At 46.5% G+C, this 16952-nt stretch overlaps 1 protein-coding gene across 2 annotated transcripts in view; it reads right to left on the bottom strand.

Moving 5' to 3' along the window:
- The window catches only part of FAM117A (family with sequence similarity 117 member A), a 62452-nt gene that overhangs the window by 17077 nt on the left and 28423 nt on the right, over nt 1-16952 (bottom strand). For both annotated transcript variants that reach the window (XM_060395548.1, XM_015098721.3), the window contains exon 2: nt 572-741. Coding sequence is in view for 1 of the 2 variants with exons in the window: in XM_015098721.3 (XP_014954207.2) it covers nt 572-741 (170 nt within the window). In the remaining variant the exon portion in view is untranslated. The remainder of the gene's footprint in view (nt 1-571; nt 742-16952) is intronic.

The raw sequence follows: 16952 nt of genomic DNA, 5'->3' as shown, positions 1-16952 counted from the left end.
TTAGGTTTCTTCATGAAAAGAAAAACCCTGAAGAGGGGACCTGGGCTCCACAGGACTCAAATGGGGCCCCTAAAACCCCAGACAGGGCTGCTGACTAAGGAGCGACTCTCTGTTATCTGAGAACTCCCCACTCCTGTTGCCCTAGTGGAATACATCCTGGCTCAACACATATTTTGGCAACCTCTTTCAGTTGTCTGGGGAATGCACACTCAGCTGAATATTGGCTTGTTTTAGCAAGGTAAACCTCATTTATTAAAATCTAGAATAAATTCCAAAATCAACTCTTGTATATCCACACATGAATACTCAAAGACAAACGGTTTGCCTTCTCTCTCCCAACAGGTGGAATGCAAGCTCATTTTCAGGTAAATTTACAAAGAGAACTAAGCTGGTAAACATGAGGTGATGAAAAGCTATATGTATATAGCTTTTCTTGTATAGTGAATATGTATAGCTGAAACCGAGAACAAATCACGTACATGATTGAGGGTTGACAAGTAGACCCAAGACCTTCTCAGGCACCCCACCACCCCATCCTTACCCCTCACCCCATTAGAGAGAGCTTCGTTACCTGGGTGGCCTTGTCATTGGTACAGCAGGTGAAGGCCCCATCAGCATCTCGTGGCCACTGGCCCAGAAGGTAGGAGCTGAGGATGGTGTCCAAGGAGAATGTACGTCGGACCTGGGGTGGCTGAGGCCTCCACCCTGGTTTTTCTGGGCCCACATTGCATGGGACGCTGGCTGGAAGAGAGCACAGCCCGCACACCTCGAGGTCAGCATGGGCGCAGGCGTGGTCATCAGCTATCTCTCTTTTAGGAAACCTGGCTGAACTGCTGCACCTTCACTCACCTCCCTCCTACAGGAACCCGAAGCAGCCCGGGAAAGCACATACAGCTTGACCAAAGCCCTCCTGACTTAACCAGCTGGTCTTTGTCACTGGAAACAATTTACACCACGTCCCTCTGGATGAGGGGTTACTTTATATACATCCTCTTTCTCCTGTTCCTAATGGACTACGAACTGTGAACTCCAGGTTTCCACACTGAGTTTCCCGAGAGAGGTCTCCCATCAATAAAAAAACAACTGGATGCTGGAAGTGGACAAAAACCAAGTTTTCCTTCATCTTTTGTTTCCTGCCTTCTTCTTCCTTGCAGCTCTGATTGCAGGGCTCCTATGCACAAATTCAACCCACTTAACTGAACGACATTTCCTACTTCCTTCAAGACCATTAGCTCTGGGGAACCTAGGTGACTGAGACAGACAGAATGATGTAACTACTTTCATCTATCCAGGCTCCAGGAGAATATCTCAGTCTTCTGGTTCTCTCCTCTGACTCTGACCCCTGGCTAAACAGAACAAAAATAAACCACTTATAAGTCCACTCATTTTATTTTTTCCTTGATTAAATCTTTCTGGGAGAAGGTAAAAGTTGAAACTGTTGATAAAATCTAAGAGCTGTAGAATCATCTGTAACTTTCAGTTATCTGAGTTGACCATGTCTTCCACAACCACATTCGAAACACACTACGGCCTTAAGCTCTATAAAATTCTTCCCTTTAAACAAAGCAAAATGCTTTCATATCTGTATTAATCTCTTGATAATTCATGTGTGCACTAATCACAGCAAAAGAAACTGGAGACTGGAGATATAAATAAACTTGAAGAGCTTTATATTAAGAAGACCCTAACAGGTTGGCAGTTCCTCAAAAAGTTAAATAAAGAATTGCCATACAATCCAGTAATTCCACTTCTAGGTATATATATAAAAGAATTGAAAGGAGGGTCTCAAAGAGATATTTGTACACCCACGTTCATAGCAGCACTGTTCACAACAGCCAGGAGGTAGAAACAACCAAGCGTTCACTGACAGATGAAAGGATAAACACAATGTGTTCCAAACATACAAGAGAGTCTCAGAAAGGAATGAGGCTCTGATACCTGCTATACCATGAATGAAACTTTAAAACATCATGCTATGTAAAAAAAAAAAAAAAAAAAAAGCCCAACACAAAAGAACAAATATCACACGATTCCATTTAAATGAGGTACCTAGGATAGGCAAATCCATAGGGACAGAAAACAGAACAGATTCCCTGGGGCTCATCAGGAGAAGGGAATGGAGTATTATTATTTAATGGGCACAGAGTTTCTGCTCCCAGGTGGTGCTGGTGGTGAAGAACCTGCCTGCCAATATAGGGGACATTAAGAGACACTGGTTCAAATCCTGGACTGGGAAGATCCCCTGGAAGAGGGCATGGCAGCCCACTCCAGTATTCTTGCCTGGAGAATCCCATAAACAGAGAAGCCTGGTGGCTACAGTCCACAGGGTTACAAAGAGTCGGACGTGCTTGAAGCAACTTGGCAGGCATGCACCAGTTTCTGCTTGGGGCGATGAAAATGTTCTGGAAATGGACAGTGGTGATCATCACACAACACTGTGAGTGCGCTTAATGCCCCTGAATCATAAACTTAAAATGGTTAAATGCGAAATTTTATGTTATGTGTCGTGTGTGTGCGACTCTGTGACCCCATGGACTGTAGCCCACCAGGCTCCTCTGTCCATGGGATTTTTCCAGGCAAGAATACTGCAGTGGGTTGCAGTTTCCTTCTCCAGGGGATCTTCTTGACCCAGGATCGATCCCGCGTGTCCTGAGTCTTCTGCTTTGGCAGGTGCATTCTTTACCACTGAACCACATGGGAAGCCCCTATGTCTGTTTCACCACAATAGAAAAAAGAGAAACACTAGCAATACTATCTACATTCTCCAAATCCATTTAAATATTTACACACATTTCACTGTGTGAAATGTATCACATGACATAGTAATCAATATGAAATGCATTAATGATATTCTTCTTTGTTCTACCCATTTCACATACTCATTTTCAAGTATGAACAATCCACATATCTGTCATTTTTAATACAATGTATTAAAAAAGTAAAGACACCACTTTGCCAACAAAGGTCTGTATAGTCAAAGCTATAGATTTTCTAATAGTCTTGTATTTCTCGTAGTCATGTGTGGATGTGAGAGTTGGACCATAAAGAAGCCTGAGCATCAAAGAATTGATGCTTTCAAACTGTGGTCCTAGAGAAGACTTGAGAGTCCCTTGGACTGCAAGGAGATCAAACCAGGAAATCAACCCTGAATATTCATTGGAAGGACTGATGCTGAAGCTGAAGCTCCAATACTTTGGCAACCTGATGTGAAGAGGCAACTCACTGGAAAAGACCTTGATGATCTTTCCCTCAATCTGGGAAAGACTGAGGGCAGGAGAAGGGGGCAGTAGATGATAAGATGGTTAGATATCATCACCGACTCAATGGACATGAATCTGAGCAAACTCCAGGAGACAGCGAAGGACAGGGAAGCCTGGTGTGCTACAAACCATGGGGTCACAAAGAGTTGGACACAACTTAGCAACTGAACAACATTTTACCAAGTTGATATACAGTAGTTTGCTTAGCCACTCTCATATTATTAGATGTTTGAGAGGTTCCCCTCAATTTGAATTTCATAAATATTATGGCATGGATAACTTTTAGTCTCAGTTTTTATCTAATTCCTTTTGTCTAGTTCCTATAGTTCTAGATCATTTCCCTCAGCCATCATATATGTGCTCATTTAAAACAAATTAAAAATGACCTAAAAATGTGGGAACTTCCTTGGTGGTCCGGTGGTTAGGACTCCATGTTTTCACTGCTGTGAGCCCAGGTTCTCAGGGAACTAAGATTATGGAAGTCACATGGCACAAACAAAAGATAAATTAAAAAAAAAAAAAAAAGTAGTGCAAAGAAATATGTAAATAAACAAGAAAAAAGCTTCATATCTCAACACCCAGAAATCAGTTCAGTTCAGTTCAGTTGCTCAGTCGTGTCTGACTCTTTGTGACCCCATGAACCGCAGCATGCCAGGCCTCCCTGTCCATCACCAACTCCCAGAGTTTACCCAATCTCATGCCCATTGAGTCAGTGATGCCATCCAACCATCTCATCCTCTGTCGGCCCCTTCTCCTGCTTTCAATCTTTCCCAGCATCAGGGTCTTTTCAAATGCATCAGGTGGCCAAAGTATTGGAGTTTCAGCTTCAGCATCAGTCCTTCTAATTAACACTCAGGACTGATCTCCTTTAGGATGGACTGGGTTGGATCTCCTTGCAGTCCAAAAGACTCTCAAGAGTCTTCTCTAACACCAGCGTCAATTCTTCGGCGCTCAGCTTCATTGATAATACTATGAGATACACATCCTTGGGGGCCTTGCCTTCTGTGCAGTGTATGCGTGCATATATTTCAAAATAAAAATGGGATTATACTGTACATATTATTTTGCAGTGTTTTCACCTTATAAACACCTTTCCAAACCAATATACAGTGATCTCAACACATCATTTTAAATGACCTTCACACTCTTAAAACTCTTCAAAGGCTTTCTTTCAAAGATGGTACTCAAAAGCCTGGTGTTCTGGTCCCACTTACCTTTTCTTTACACATCACTACTCTTCAAGGTATCTTATGTCCCAGACAAACTACTGCACACCATTTCCCATCCACCACTTGGGCCTGACCTCCTCTGAGGTTTTGCACATGTGGATCAGGGCTAAAATCTGACCCACCCATCAGGGCCAGCCTAACCATCTCCACCTTGATGGAGCCTCCAGGGTCCCCTGGAAGGAATGTCTCAGATTTTCTGATTTTCCTCAGTACCCTATACTCTTCCTTTTTTCTTTTCTGTCTAGGTGCTCTGTGCAGCATCAGAATCTTAATTCCCTGTCCAGATTCAACTCATGCCCCCTGCAGAGGAAGCACAGAATCTTAACTGCTGGACCCCCAGGGAAGCCCTTGCTGTGTCCTCTTCTAGTACTTTGCAGCCTCTCTCGGATGACAAGTATTTGTAACTCCCAGATAATAAATAACCAGTGGCCAATGGCTGTGTCTAATTTATCTTTGAACCCCACACAGCATCTACAGCATAGGGCTGAACACTGGCAGATGCATTAAGTATTTGCACAAAATCAAAAACCTGTTACTATAAGGGTGAGCCTGCTCTAATTACACCTGGATTCCAAGAATGTCTGCCTTGCATATGCATACTCACCCTGCTCCCTGTGAGTAAATCCCCCAGAGTCGCTTGTCCCCTTCCTCTGAGGCTCAGGGAGGCCCAATGACTTTCCTTTCTTCCCTGCACCTGTTGCTCAGTAAGTTAGTGACAGGCATGCTAGGCTCAAGTCCCAACTGCATCTCCTACACTGGCATTTCAACCACTTGTTTTTCTATCCTTGGTTTAAGATCAGAAGATGGCAATCTGGATATTTCTGGGAGCTTCTGACCCATGCTAGCATCCTGGCCAGACACCAAGATGCTATCCTGTGGTTCTCTCAAACTGTCTCTCAAGAGTCCACAGATGAGGCAGGGGTTCTGGAGGGCAAGTTTACAAGATTACACGACAGAGAAGCAAGGAGCAGGTGGAAAGCAGATGAGCCAGAGATTGGCATAGAGGCCAGAACACCATGATCCTAACAGCTGCTTCACTGCTGTTGGAAGGAAGGGGACTGTGGCTCCAGGGGTGAGAAAAAGCTCTGGGGAGAAAGATTTCTTGGAGACACCTCACCCAGCCCCTCAGCGGAATTTGTTGCAAAAACCTCCTTTAGAATTTTTCCATTCTGAGGCTTTAAGTATACCCCTATTTACATAATACTTTCAAGTTTTACCCCAAAGTACTTGTGTGGGCACAGTCTTTTGTTTTCCTAAAAGGGATTCCAGAAAGACTGATAAGGAAAACAAGGCACAGGGAAGTCCAGTCTTGCATTGGACTTGGTCACCCAGGGAGTGAGGAGCAGTCATACATTCAAACCCAAGCCTCCTTCTTCCTACATCAGCTTACGGGGGCTCTCGGCCTTCATGTGTCAGTAATGCCCTTGAGGGTGTGGGGCACCTGCCTACACACCTGCAGGAAGGAGTGCCTGGCAGCTCCTTCAGGGAGAGGGGTGAGGAAGGAGACTGCGGGCCTGACCAGGATGTCTGTTTATTTTGGGGGCGGGGGTGGGGGTGGGGGGAGCAGATGGTTAGTTGGTTTTCTGGAGAAGGTTTTGAAACCTGGGGGAAAGTCTAGTATCCCCAGGGATGTCTGAAACCACGTCTGTCTTACACTGTTCCCATGGATACCCTTCACAGCCTACCCCATTGCTTAACTACACAGATCCACTCTCAGGGGCAGCAACCAGAGGCTACAGCATTCCCCAGCACCTCCAGGGCTAGGGAGGGCCCAAGATCTGGAATTTGGTGTAAGACTCCAACCACCCATTTTGGTCAATTCTACACGCCCTCCAGTCATTTCTGACCAAAGTTATTCATAAAGACTCTCACGGTTTCAGGGGTTCTGACTTGCTCCTCCCTATACAAAAAAAAAAAAAAAAAGGAAAATCACCAAAACTAATTAGGGCAAAACCGAGGTGTCACATTCCCCCCAAAATGCAACACAAACCAAAGCCGAAGTCAGACACCGGCATGTTCTACACCATCCTCAAAGGGGCCACAGGCTGGTGGAGCGTGGCCCCGACATATCTGGAAGGGACCTGGGTGCAAGAGATCTGGTTCCAATCTCAGCTCGGTCCTCACTGTGATGTGACTGCAGCAGGCACCATGCACCCTTCATCCCTCACCAGACCTGCTCTCCTGTCGTCGAGCACAGTCCCGGCTTATTATCTCTTAGGGAAGCAGCACTCCCCAACCTTTTTGGCACCAGGGACCGATTGCAGGGAAGACGATTTTTCCACGGACCTGGAGTGCCCGGGATGGTTTCGGTATATTTCAAGCACATTACACTTATTGTGCACTTTGTTTCTAATCTAATGCTGCCGCTGATCTGAGAGGAGGTACAGGTCGGACCCCTGCTGCAAAGAACAGAAGATGAGAGGTAAAAGACTTTAAAGTCTTTGATAGATTACATCAAACCAATTACTGTCAGTTAACCCTTCCCCACGCTGTGATCTTTTAGGACTGAAAGTGGTGGAGGTGGGGCATATAGGAAGAGGAGACACGCACGGTGAGTTCCAGCCACAAACGTCCCCTGGGAAGGGGGCAGCTTAGTGTCAGAGCCTTTTCCTTCCCTAGTGTTGGTCTAACCCAGGCCGGACAGTCTCCAGAGAGAATAGTGCAGGGGAAACAGCCACTGGGAGGTGCAGGCATCAGCGGTTTGGTCAGATTGGGATGTCCCGAGTGTGTGCAAATGGAACAGGAGCTCCTGGGCCCTCCCTCCCTCTTGGGTACACCGGAAAGACCTGGGGATGGGGTTCTGCCCTGCAATTGTGTGATTATGGTTAAAGGAGAAGCGTTGAGAAGTCACAAAGAACGGTTGCTTGTGGTCGGAAAGTGGACTGGTTTCATTTCTGGAAAGTACCCTCTCAGATTTGGGAAACAGGGGGAGAGAAAGAGGACAATTGGCTGCCCTGTCTGAGAAGAGCCGCCCCTATCACGACAGGCCAAGACAAAGCAACAGGCTGCCAGGGCACTGGCTGGGTGGCTGCAGAAGGGTGGGGTGTCCTGTTTACAGTGCTGTGGGTATTATCGGCCCATCGCATGCAGCAGCCTCTACAGCCCAACCACCTGGTGAAGCTCCCTGGCATAGGGCCAGGCTGTTTCACCATGCAGCTGAGCAGTGGCGGATGCTTCGGTTCTTGGGCAACAGCAAATGGGGAAAACAAAACAGCACACACCGGAGATAAGGAGCCGTAGGTGCTATCTTCCGGAGCCACTTGGCCCTGTCTCCCAACTGCTGCCTGTGTATGGCTTCGGGGAGGGGGCCTCTGAGTGGAGAGGACCAGCGGTCCAGTGTCTGTGCCTTGGGGAACAGTGAATAGGAACAGCTGACAAGGGGCCTGGCACACCACAGCAGACTGATCGATTCCTTCAGTAGCAGATTCTAAGTGCCCATCATGAGCCAGCAATGGTGACACAGGAGGAGCAGGACAAGAAGCTTGCTTCTGACCAGGCTGAAGTGGGGGCAGCCAATATAATCCCTCAGGGCCAGGCTGCCAGCTCAGCCTCTGGGGTTCCTCCAGCCACTGACTCTCCAGAAGGACCTCATATCCCTGGCTGGAAATCAGCTCAGGCCTGACCATACCAGCAAACCCCCACTCTGAGAACCCAAAGGAGAAGGGCAACAGCTCTTAGGAGGAGGGGTTGGGACAGGAGGAAGGCAGCAGATGACACAGGAAGTGAGGCATCTGCGGCTGCCCTTCTCAACTTGGCCAGAGCTAGACTGCAGGGTGGAGGCTTAGCAGCTTACAAGGAGAGGACAGCCCCTGACCAAAGGGTCCTGGCTGAGCAGCTGTGGGGCTACTTCCCTCATTTTACTATCTTTTGGGCAACGCAGGAGAAGCCTGGGAAGTAAGATGAGGCTACTCTCCATCCATCTTCCAGACTCACTCCATGAGTCTGAGTAACCCCACACTATCCAAAAAGGACTAAAGAAGTAAGAAGAGACAGTCAATGAGATTTCACATGTGGCAAAACTCAGCAACTGGCAGGTTCAACAAACAAGTTATTAGTCGCTTTCTCATGTCGCTGAGGTTTGAACCAATATCAGCACTAGTCTTCTCACCTCCCGTCTTTAAGAAAAAAAAACTCTCATTATAACAGAAGCTGTAAATATATTGGAGGAAATTAAAGGAAAAATTTTAAATGCAGATTAGCAAAACTTAAAAAATGATGCATGCCACCAGTCAGAAATCACCACTGAGCAATCCTTCCTGATCTCGGGGCACATACGTAGGCATATATATATTTTAAAATGAGATCCTATTACACATGTTTTTCTAACAATGTGCTTTTTTCAGTCGCTGATCTTCACGCTGGGAGCGGGCAGAGGCAGGGCCGCCGGGAGGCTGGGGCAGGCAGCCGGCTGCACACCGGGGAGCAGGCCCTGTCCTGTCTCCTAGCTGGGATGCAGCACTTTCGTTGGGGGTGGGGGGAGGGAGGAATGCTCATCTGGAGGGGAGCAAAGTAAAACAGAGATTCCGAGTTTCTAAACATTTCCCCAATACCAGATTTGCAGTAATTAGGGGAAGTTCCTTCATGCAGCTTCATAGGGATTACTTTTCCATTTTAGTATGTGTGTTGGGATTAAGCAGTGCAGGCAGTCTTCTGAGCTGCTTGTGGTCCCGCGCCGCTTAACTGCTTAACTCGGGGACATGTGGGTTTTGGAGGGAAGTTGTGGTCAAACCGAAATCCCCAATATGACTGTACAGGAGTTAGAAGCCCTCCTTGGAAAGCCCAAGGAGACCCCATCCATCCCAGCTGGGAAAATTAAACCCGGAGCTTTAAACACTCTTTCAACACCAAGCAATAGCTCATTTCAACCATAACAGGGAGAAGAAACTAAAGAAACGAGATTAAAAAGAAGAAAAAAAAGAGTAACAGCACATTTCCCTTACCAAGAAGGCTTAACTCAAGAGAAAAAAAATGAAAAACTTCAGCCAAGACCTCAATACTGGCTCTGTACTTAATACTCCCTCCGTATCTAAGTGTGCAGCTCAGGTGAAAGCATTTCTTGCTGTGTGTCTGACTCCCCAGGATACAGACCACACCTATGGGTGGCTGGAAAGAAGGGTCAGTAGAAACTCATTTGGAGGTGTCACTATGGGGAAAAAATAAGGAAGTCCCAGACTCTTCCTAGCAAGGAGGGAAAGGGTGATTCCACAGTGTACGTGTGTGTGTGTGCGCGTGCGCATGTGTGCGCACAAAGAGAAGACAGCAGTTACTTAGATATGTGTCCAATTCTCAAGCAGCTGCAGCTAGAAGAAAAGGAAGTGGTGTGGACTTTTCACCTTTTATCTGAATTCTTTGAAAAGGAGTTCTGTAGGATTTCAACATTCTTAAAACAGGACAAAATATTGGAGCATGCTTTCTTTTGGGATCTAGCTGGCCTTTGTAAGAAGAGCATAAATAGCCATGGCCTAGCCTTCTCCCCCTAAAAACAATTCTCACACCTTGTTTATTTGGGAGTGATGAATTTCTGGATTGCTAGAAACTCAGAGGACAGGCATAAACCTTCAGTATCTTCACTCCAGACAACAATCGGATTCCTATCAAGCAGAGAAGAAATCATGATGCCCAGTCAGCTCTTTAAAGATAAAAGAGGTGAAGGAAGAACCAGAGGTTGGGGAGGTTCATCTACAGTCAATCCTGTGAGAGGACAACCGTGATTGAAACCCTACCCTGCTTTCTGTTCTGAACGTGTATGCCCCACAAACTCCCAGGAATTCTCCCGGTGAGGGCCCAGAACACCCTCGTGTAGACATTTCTCCAATGCCACAGAGCAACTTGAGACACAGGTCTTTTTTCCCCACAGAAGATTTTTCAAAGTTCATTTCCCCTCTTGTGTTTCACTGTCAGATTCAATTGGCATGACTGGCTGGATGCCTTGGTTCAGGAACTTCCCTTCAGTCTGGAAGGGTTCTCTATTCCTTTCCCCCACTAGGAACCAGCACAATCAAACCTGCATCCAGGGGACAGTTCTGCTCACTGGGCATGTGAGACAAAGGACAAAGACAATTAAAAAAGGAGGGATCCCTTTTCTAGTGAGGACAGTGGAAAGTGAGTGAAAGAAAGAAAAGGAAATAAGAACAGAATTACAAAAAAAGAATAGAATTACAGATAATGTTCAAATAGTCAAAATAATTTCTGCTTTGTAAACAAATCATGACTTATTTTTAGCTTCATCTAGCCTGCCTTCTCCCTAACCTCACAAACTGCCAAACAGCAACATATGTGTGAGCAGCCGATACTCAATTTACTATCAGTCCAAGTCACACAAAATAACCTTGACTTTGACAGAATTTGATGGACTAAATTTGTTGCCTTCCCCCACCTAGTGGATTCCAAAACTCCCCAATTTTTTATTCCTCTTTAGAACAGCTCACATTAATACTCATGCCCTTCTGTGTTAGTTTAGAACCAGCTTTATGCAACTCCCAAAGTAACAGCTCAGTCAGGAAGAGTCATCAGTGGATGCCAAAACTACTGGGAAAAACATTGTGGGGAACAGAATATTTAAATGCTGAAGTATCTCCCCATAAACCACTTATAAGAGAATAATGTACTCCTGCAATGGGGAAACTGGTGGTCACCACCTCGAGTGATCAAACTCAGCATTACTAGTAATGGAAGACCTGACCCCACGTGCCTCCTGAAGTGATACATCATGGGCACACAACTTCACACATGAAATGTTCGTGCCCAAAATGTTTTACTTGAATCAAATCAGGCCCCAGACCTAACTTCCCACTTGCAGGAAATACAGGGGATGGAGGCAGTTTCGATCCCTGGCTAGGAAACTAAGACCCTGCATGCTGCCCAGCATGATCAAAAATTTTAAAACAAACAAAAAACTAAATTAAGAAGTGGCGTGTCCTCCCAGGAGCAAGACCTAGACGGGGCAGACTTAAGGGGTTCCCACAGGTCCAGAAACACAGCTGGAATTGGATATCGCCTCAGTTAAGCCCCACCATGTTAGCCCTGGTCATCCACTCGCCATTACTGCTCTTCAGCAGGAATGTAGGAACCACTGAAATCCCAGGGAAAATGAGTGAAGGTAGCTAAAGGGAAGGTAGCTAGATCCTAGGAGGAAGGTGAGCTGTGTGAGCGTAAAAACAAAGGGCAGAAAAAGACTTCAATTAGGAAGGATTCCAACCAGATAAAAGAAGAACTTCCTGATCATCAGAACAGGAGGGACGGATGAGGAAGATGGTAGTGTCTGCCCCTGAAGAGCTCCAGGGAAGGATCGTCACATGGCCCCAGAGTTCTCAATATTCACCTCCCAGGAGGCAGGAGGTTGTATCTGGAGAGTTTGAGTCCCAGCTAGTTCTAGCATTCCCCAACTGTTCAAGAGTGAGTAATAAGAGATGGCTACTGACAGTCAGCTAAACTGAAAGCCCCAAAGCCCATGCTGTCATCTGGGGCAAAATTAGCTAAGGGAGAAAACAGGCACAAAGTCAAAGAGAGGTATGTCTTACCTGGGCTGATCAGGCAGCTGTATTGTGGGCTCCCAGGCCATCTCTCCCACCTCCACCCCCACGCAGGAGAATATAAATAGCACTCAATTTACCTGTGGCTTGCCACAGGCAGAAGGGCTGTCACGTGGTAACTGCTGAGTAGACACCAGAGCTCAGGGGGCAGGTTTGCTCAGTTGCTACACCTCAGTAGGTCTGACAGGACCGCTTCTCTGGTTCATTTTGCTTCGGGCTGGGGGTTGGTGAGGGGGGGTTAAAGGAGCAATTAATCGATTCTGTTTCTCAGGGCCATGCTTTGCCTTCAGGGTCTAAAATCCTATTAGGGTTGACTCTGCTCAACCCTCAAAGCCTTGAAAACCTCCATGGATCATTTTGTCCCACTTGCAAAGTCTTCTCTGGTTATGTCCATCTCTTTACTTAAGTTCTACTCTGTTCCCAGCTTCAAAACGGAAATACCCAAAAGACCACTCCATCCCACCGAGTGATTCCCTACCTGGCCTCTGACATTCTGGAACTGATCCAGCCTGACCTCAAATCCCAGGCAAATTCCCAGGCTGTGCCTGGTGGAAAAACCCCAAAGTGTGCTAGGCAACATTCCAGGGCAGCCCCTGCTCTAAAGCCCCAGTCGTGCTGGTTGCTTAGATCTCCTAAGGGAGGCTCAAAGGTCATATAGTGCCTCCAGGGTAAACCCTGTCTGAAACACGAGATCAAATGGCTCCTCTAGAAAGAGCCTTGAAAGGTATGACCTTGGGAAGACTTTTCCTACCCTCACTATACACCTGAGACCACTGATGACTTCACAGCAGGATGCTTGTCAAGTGACCTCTCCACATGTGCCTTCAGGGGCTGAGGACGTAGAAGGTGGGCTATCCCATTTTCCCCATATATGATGGGTTTTGTATCTGCCCTTAAACCAAAAGCTGCTTGACAGTAACGACACCTTTTATGAGTCAGGTGAAAAACAGGTTTATCCTCCTGAAGCAAAGGCAGAATATGATCCATGGGAACAGACTAGGGTGTTAATTACCAAGATGTCCCCTCCATGCCTCTAAGAGCTGGAAGAAAAAGACTCAGTGGTCAGGGTCCCCCTCAAGTAGACAGCTCTGGCCATCTGTACAGCAGCTCTAACACAGGCCTCTACACTGCACAGAACCCAGCAGGACCTTGGGGACAGCCTTTTCTCATCCTCTTGCATGTTATCTGGATTCTGGATGCTATCCACTGGGCGCTGATTTTGGGGTGAGACAGAGCCAAAAGAACACTATATAGCTTGATAACCGCTTAAGAACACACAACCGAAGCATAAAGACTGGCATAGTAATATACTAAAGGGGCTTCCCAGATAGCTCAACTGGTAAAGAATCCGCCAGCAATGCAGGAGACCCCAGTCCGATTCCTGCATCAGGAAATTCCCATAGAGAAGGGATAGGCTACCCACTCCAGTCTTCTTGGGCTTCCCTGGTGGCTTAGACTGTAAAGAATCCGCCTGCACTGTGGGAGACCTGGGTTCGACCCCTGGGTTGGGAAGATCCCCTGGAGGAGGGCATGGCAATCCATTCCTGTATTCTTGCCTGGAGAATCGCTATGGACAGAGGAGCCTGGCAGGCTACAGTCCATGGGGGCCCAAAGAGTCGGACGTGACTGAGCGACTAAGCACACCACAGTATAGTAAATGCTCGGGGGTCCATTTCACGTAACTGGCTGGAGTACCTGAAAAAAGTCCTTTGAGGCCAACTTAACCACACTCACACTTTAGGGTGGTCATGGGGTGGCAATTTAGGTAAACAACACATACTAAAACTAAAGATCTTCCAAAAACTGTTTCTTCTATGTTAAGAAGTAGAGTTGGACTCATTCACTTACCCCAATTCTGAAAGCTGGCAGGAAATGTCAGTAAACAAAAATGTCAGGAATAATTCAAGTGCCTTGAAGGAGCACAGACAGATGCAGAGTACGCAGTGTGGAGTGAGAGAACAAGGGCTGGGAACAAACAGTAGCATCTGGACCCGTAACACTGCTTAGCGGCGATGACCAGATCCACCCCTCTCGGGGCCCTGTGGTCAGTGGAAGATTTTCATTGACAAGGAGTGCAGCCCTTCATTTGTGTATGAAGTTGTAACTCCTGTCTACTTGGTGAGATGAGTTTCACTAGAGCATAGGCTCCTGTATACTCACAAGGTGGTGGGCACAACAGGCAGACTGGTACACAGCCAAGAAAGCTGCCTGGGCCAGCCTATAACTGGCATCACTTTCTATTAGTAAACAAAACTTATTTTCCCCTCAGGTTTCTACTATAAAAATGAAAAGTAGTATCACTCTGCAGCTCTGGCACACGAAAGCCTTCTGATTTCATGTATTTTAAGAAATGGAGAGAGCTGAATGAAGAGCAGAGTGAGAACGTTTCTCAGAATGAGGAAGCACTTTTCCCTAGAAGATACCTGTATATCCTGAACATGCTCCGTGTGGATCAGCAGCCTGCTGCAACACTGCTGACCCCTCTGCCGGGTCAATGTGGGGCATGGACTGGGCTCAGACACATGGTAGCAGGCACCCAGCGGCTCTCAGAATCTGAGGCCAACCTTGTCCAGCTCAAGCAGCAGGGACAAGCTGCAGTCTCCTACCACAACGGTCAACACTTGGACTCAAATCCTGCCTCAATGTGCTACATGAACTCAAGACGAGTCACTTAACTTCTTTGGGCTTCGGTTGTTCTTTCTGTTAAATGGGAAGAATAAGAAATGTTACAAGGATGACAGAAGAAAACTTCCATTCTAAAGAACTCCTGATACAGTCAAATTAGCCTAGCATATATTCATTTTTCAAAACTTTTTATTTGGAAAGCATTTCAAACATATAGATGTAAGAACAAGAACAGTACACAGAATACCCATAATGCCCTCTCCCCAGATCTGCCTATTGTTAAACATTTGTCCTGTTTATCATTTGCTTTCTTTCACATGCACTTTTCCTTACATACACACTCATATACATGCTCTCCTACAGTCACATCCAGCTCCCACATGTTCTCACTTAAAACAGATGTGAGCGTGTGCACACACATACACACTCACATCCACCTACACAACACATACTGTCCTTTGCTGGGTTTTGTGTGGTGGTCTGTCTAAATGACCAGGACAGGGGGCGGTGCGGGGGGCGGGGCCCGGGGGGAGTTCGTGATGAAGAAAAAGCCAAGTGGGGCATGCTAGTCGGCGATGGGTCCACAGCCCCCCTCCCCACTCCCCACCTCCAAAGCAAAAGTAAGCCCTCGCATATTCTGGCTTAGAGATGAACTATTACATGGACAGGGAGCAGAAAAAGTACTTTTTACATAAGATAGTTGGTTATCCTTTTCTTTTTCTTTAAACAAGAAAAAAAAAACACAAAAAAAACAACAACAAAAGCATTTAAATGAAGCATGGAAACAACTTTATTATATAGAACTATATTTATATTTGTTATAATGGGCCTTTACCTATGCAGTTGGGAAATAACTGGGAAAGAAAGGTTCCACATAAGCATATGGTTATTAGAACATTCAAGAATTCTATACAAAATCTAGTTTTGTAAGAGAAGGAAGGACGTCAGAGCTGCCCATAACCCTCCCTAGGAAGCAGCCCAGGCAGTTCTCCATGATACCACATCCCCAGATGGAGCTTTCTCCTGAGTTCAAGTCCCTGCCAGTCCCCTTACTGGATACACACTTGTCTCATACAGGCACTATCAGGTATCACAATGACTCCACTCCCAGTTAATCTAAAGCTAGAAGAGAGACACATTCAGGCAGGACGTGGTCAGGGTGGTGGAGGTCTGCACCAGTCATCCCCTACATGGAGGACTAAATTGTCATCTAAGCCACAATCCCATCTGTACCTATCTCCCCATCACAGGAATGCACCACCCACGTTTATCTGGGTGCTTTGGGGGGATTCCACACTTACACATAAGAAAGACACCCTTTCCCATAAGCTCCACCTTAAGAATATCTCCTTGACATGGGTCAAAGCTCAGCAACCATAACCATGACTCCACAGAGGTAGGAAAACTCTACCTCTTGGTTAGCTTCTCAGTCCGCATGGAAATTGCATATTTCAAACCAGTTGGAAACACTCAAGAGCTGCCACCATATCACACATATAATGTTGCTACCATCAACTTCCAGTCAGCCACATCAAATGGACAGTCACTTATGGGGCGCTAAAGGAACAGACAGATTTCTCTGCAGCCCATCTTCCTAATTCTCTCCGGTCAGTTAAACATATGAACTTTTGCTCCTGGTATACACGTAAGTGAGCAGAAGGGAAACAGGCTGGATGGGTGCGGGCAGGCAGCACAGGATGCCAGCCTGGAGGGAAATTCCTCACTGGCTCTCCACACGTAAGTGGGAAGAGTCCTGGATCAGGAGCAAAAGGACCTTACTAGTCACATAGTCTAGGGCAAGTCACTTCCTTTAAGGGCCTCAGTTTTCCTATCTGCAAAAACAAGCAAATGCCACCTGCACCTGCAGGTCTTTGACGAGAATAAAGGAAAAACATTCAAGGGTACCGACTGCAAGCAACGAAGAGCTAAATATGCAGAATGTACTGTCACAACTAATGCTACCCACATTCTCAGCTTCCCTGAAAAATGCACATGGATTTTGGGGCTTTCTGGGGTTGGGATCCAAACTTTCTTTCCACAGAGGTAGCTGCTTTAGCATTCTGTGAAAAGAGAACTCCCCAGGATAGAGGTTCCAATGAGAAGAGAGTCCAGGTGCTGCCTCCGGCATTAAGATGTGCACACACCACACGGATGGCCTTGCATGGGCCTCCCTTCCCCAACCTTGAAATCCAGACGACAAAATATTGTGAAAGCTCTCTGGCTGCATCCCTCTGTCATGCCAAATGCTATCCACTCCACTCTCAACTGCCAACTTGTGTGTCATATCTGATGGGCATGAATTACAA

Source organism: Ovis aries, chromosome 11 (assembly GCF_016772045.2).
Source record: "Ovis aries strain OAR_USU_Benz2616 breed Rambouillet chromosome 11, ARS-UI_Ramb_v3.0, whole genome shotgun sequence".
NCBI lineage: Eukaryota > Metazoa > Chordata > Mammalia > Artiodactyla > Bovidae > Ovis > Ovis aries.
Note: the sequence above shows the minus strand (reverse complement) of the source record. Positions and strands in the feature narration are given on the sequence as shown.